Raw genomic sequence first — 3,230 nt, 5'->3', positions numbered from 1 at the left:
CCTATACGTGTATAGACCTATATATATTAGCTTTTGCTTGTTATATAGGTTAATAAAAAAGAGACTGTATTGTGTCATTGTGTTCATTTTCTACATTAATTTAAGCATGAACCTATACACAAGTAATATTGTTACGTCATTTCGTATTCTGTGACGATAATATCTTTAGAATATTATTCTAAACACGATTATAGTACCAGCAGGTTCAGTGCATTTGTTCAGTGCATTTGTTTTCGTAACAGTAGTAGGCCTATACGTTCACCATTACATTGTAGGCATACACGCTAGCTCAAAAGCGTATCACCAGGATAGATAATAACAAAATAGCCCAAAACTCTCGATGTTCTTTGTCAACAGTGTTGTGAAGCCATGACTAAGGTAAAAATAAATAATTTTGGTATGTCCTAAACTATTATTAAATGTAATTATTGATTTTTCTTATTAATTGAAAATGTTTTTAAGTTCTCACGTTTCTCAGCTGCTAGAACAACGCGAAAAGTGCGCGATAGTCCACGGGTTTTGCTAAGGCCTGATTCACGAGGCTATCTCTAAGAAAGGCAATATTCCTAATGTATAGGTGTAATTTTGCCCTACCTGACGTGGAAGTTATTGTCTATTATTCCATCACGACAATAACAATTACTATCAATATTCCTATACCAATTTTGATATCATAATTAAAAATGTGAACAAACAATCGTTTTATTATTGCTAGCCTAATGAAAATTACTATGGGCTGCATGAAAACAAAATATTTGTAATTTGACTAACTTCAAAGTAACTTCTTACTTTCATACGATAACGTATAATTTAACTACAATTAGGGTACGAATGAGTGTAACGGTCACCGATAGCCCAATTTTATAGAAATATGAGCTGTTTAACCTGTGTCCACACTATGACATATTATATCAAAATAACTGTGATATTCCCACAATTGGGTGTAATATGACATCATGATGTCCCTTTTAGGCATGTGCACATCACACAAATTTGTCACTTGAAAAGTAATAGCGTGGACAGATCTTTACATGCACTTAATTGAACAAATTTTGGCAAAAGCTTAATCCTATACTAGGTACCGGTACCCTCGAAATTATAGTAATATCCCCGATGTGCACTGACCTAATTGTTTATTGTTGTTTAGCCTGTTGGCGCTGCTGTTACCATTTTGATATGTTCGCTTATTTCATTTTTCCTAATCGTAGCATTTGTTTACCGTAGCTAACCCTGTTTTTTCCTTACTCATAAACATCTACCCCCATATATACCTAAACCACCTAGGTGGCTTTTCATTAACGGACGTGTGCTGAGTAGTGGTGGCTGCCACTTCGATTACCAGTTGTTATTGATTGAAGAGACTCTAGTTGTGCCTAAGAGGTTGTGTATAATATAGTGCTACCTATTATATTGTTATTATATTATGGAACAGGAGTCTGAGTACAATCCTATGATGGAGGAGATGGTTGATAATGACGCTCTCCGCCAGATTTATCTGAAGGCGGCTGGAAGTGGTAATTTGGAGGCGGTGGGATTTGCACTAGCTCATGCAGGCGACTTTGATATAAACTGCACGGACACTGATGGCAAATCAGCGCTAGCCATAGCCATCAAGTGCAACAATATAGGTAATGATCTGAAATTTGTTTTACCGTTTAGAATGAAAATTTAGACCATTATTAAACGAAGACAACTAGGTTATAATGTCGTAATAGTGCAGATAAACGTAACGCTACTCGTTTATCAGTTTACGCATGTGTGTGCTTAAAAGTATGTGAAAGGGTAAAGTTATTTGTTACTGATTTTAACACAATCAGTTCTTTATGTAAATTTCTTTACCGATATATGTCTTTTGAACGTAGAAAAGATCATCTTGCTTTATAATTTTATTAAATACGTTTTATTTGGGCCGAAGGCCTTATAAAAGAACTAATAAATGTACTTGACCATTGTGTGCCAAGAAACGAACAAGTGGTCATTGATGGAGTTTAACGGCTTATTAAAAAGTTTTATTGTTTTAAATCGTTTAATAATGATTTTTTTTTTGTTTTCAGAGGTAGTAAAACTGCTTCTGCAACACAATGTGAACGTAGGTGACGCACTTCTGCGAGCTGTCGATATGCAAAATGTCAAGGTTGTCGAGATTTTACTGGAATATGCTCGCTCACCACAGGTGATTACCTTGTTTGATTTATATCCATTTTTTCATATACATAATTTTTACATAATGCTGTTATTACTAACGGCGCTAACTATTTATTAATATGTTAATTATATTGTTATTTTTTTTAAATATGTTTGTATATGCTGATTCTGCGATGTATGCAGCCTATTATTTTATTGAATATATACAAGGTGTATATACTATAATATATATGTAATATGTTATACAATGTATATAATATGAGTAAATCCTATGTATACTCTATATATGCTATAACTATATTCTGTTTTGTGATCTCAAAAATCATTACGATATTTTATTTAAACAATTATTGAAAGTTAATTTTTAATGATTACATTTATTTTATTCTTTAAAAACGTACCGTACACCATTGCTGTAAAAAATAAATGGTAAGTTTATAATTGATGAATTATGATGTCACATTGCCAATACTGTATTTTGGTTACAACATGGAATACTATATATTTCTGTACCGCACTGTTTCTTTGACTGAGTTATGCTGCTGTTTGCTAACAACCGATGCATCCATTGTACTATATAACATACACTCTATGGTTTGTTTGATATTGATGATGCTAATAATGATGTTTATTTCATAACTTATCATTTTTATCATCGTGTCGTGATGTTGATATGTTTATGTGGTGTTTTTGTGTTTATTTTTACTATATGTATTTGTAGTGTTTGTTTCGTTAATATTTATGGTTATCATAAATATAAACGAAAAGGAACGATACAATACATAAATTAAAAATATATTTAACAACGAATTTTTATATTAATTTTTTTATTATTATCATTTTTATAATGTTTATAATGTAGAGTTTGTGTTTTATATTTGTTTATATGTTTGTTGTGTTTGCTTACCTTTGAAGAAGATGACATCATCATAATCATCACCTTTTGTTTTGTTCATACGTTTATTTGAATGGTGATTGTTTTTTGTTATTCGTTAAGCTAAATTATTGCTATTTATATATAAATTTATTATTGTGAACACATGATTTTTTTTATAGTGGTAACGATGAGTAACATATTGCACAAA

At 31.4% G+C, this 3,230-nt stretch overlaps 1 protein-coding gene across 7 annotated transcripts in view; it reads left to right on the top strand.

Annotated features, from left to right (window-relative positions):
• LOC117111229 (short transient receptor potential channel 4-like) overlaps nucleotides 1-3,230 on the top strand; it is a 39,282-nt gene that overhangs the window by 19,676 nt on the left and 16,376 nt on the right. For 4 of the 7 annotated variants that reach the window (XM_033254130.1, XM_033254129.1, XM_033254126.1 and 1 more), the window contains exons 2-3: nucleotides 1,433-1,628; nucleotides 2,055-2,173. In XM_033254130.1, the coding sequence (XP_033110021.1) occupies nucleotides 1,451-1,628; nucleotides 2,055-2,173 (297 nt within the window). In that variant the 5' untranslated portion in view covers nucleotides 1,433-1,450. Of the gene's footprint in view, nucleotides 1-224; nucleotides 379-1,432; nucleotides 1,629-2,054; nucleotides 2,174-2,550; nucleotides 2,575-2,619; nucleotides 2,740-3,230 lie in introns of those variants that run through there. The other 3 variants (XM_033254128.1, XM_033254132.1, XM_033254131.1) reach the window with 3 other exon arrangements.

The sequence above is a fragment of the Anneissia japonica genome, unplaced genomic scaffold, assembly GCF_011630105.1.
Source record: "Anneissia japonica isolate Jap-2015-1 unplaced genomic scaffold, ASM1163010v1 scaffold288008_len1385354_cov213, whole genome shotgun sequence".
Classification (NCBI taxonomy): Eukaryota; Metazoa; Echinodermata; class Crinoidea; order Comatulida; family Comatulidae; genus Anneissia; species Anneissia japonica.
The sequence above is the reverse complement of the archived record's forward strand: the minus strand, read 5'-3'. Positions and strand labels throughout refer to the sequence as shown.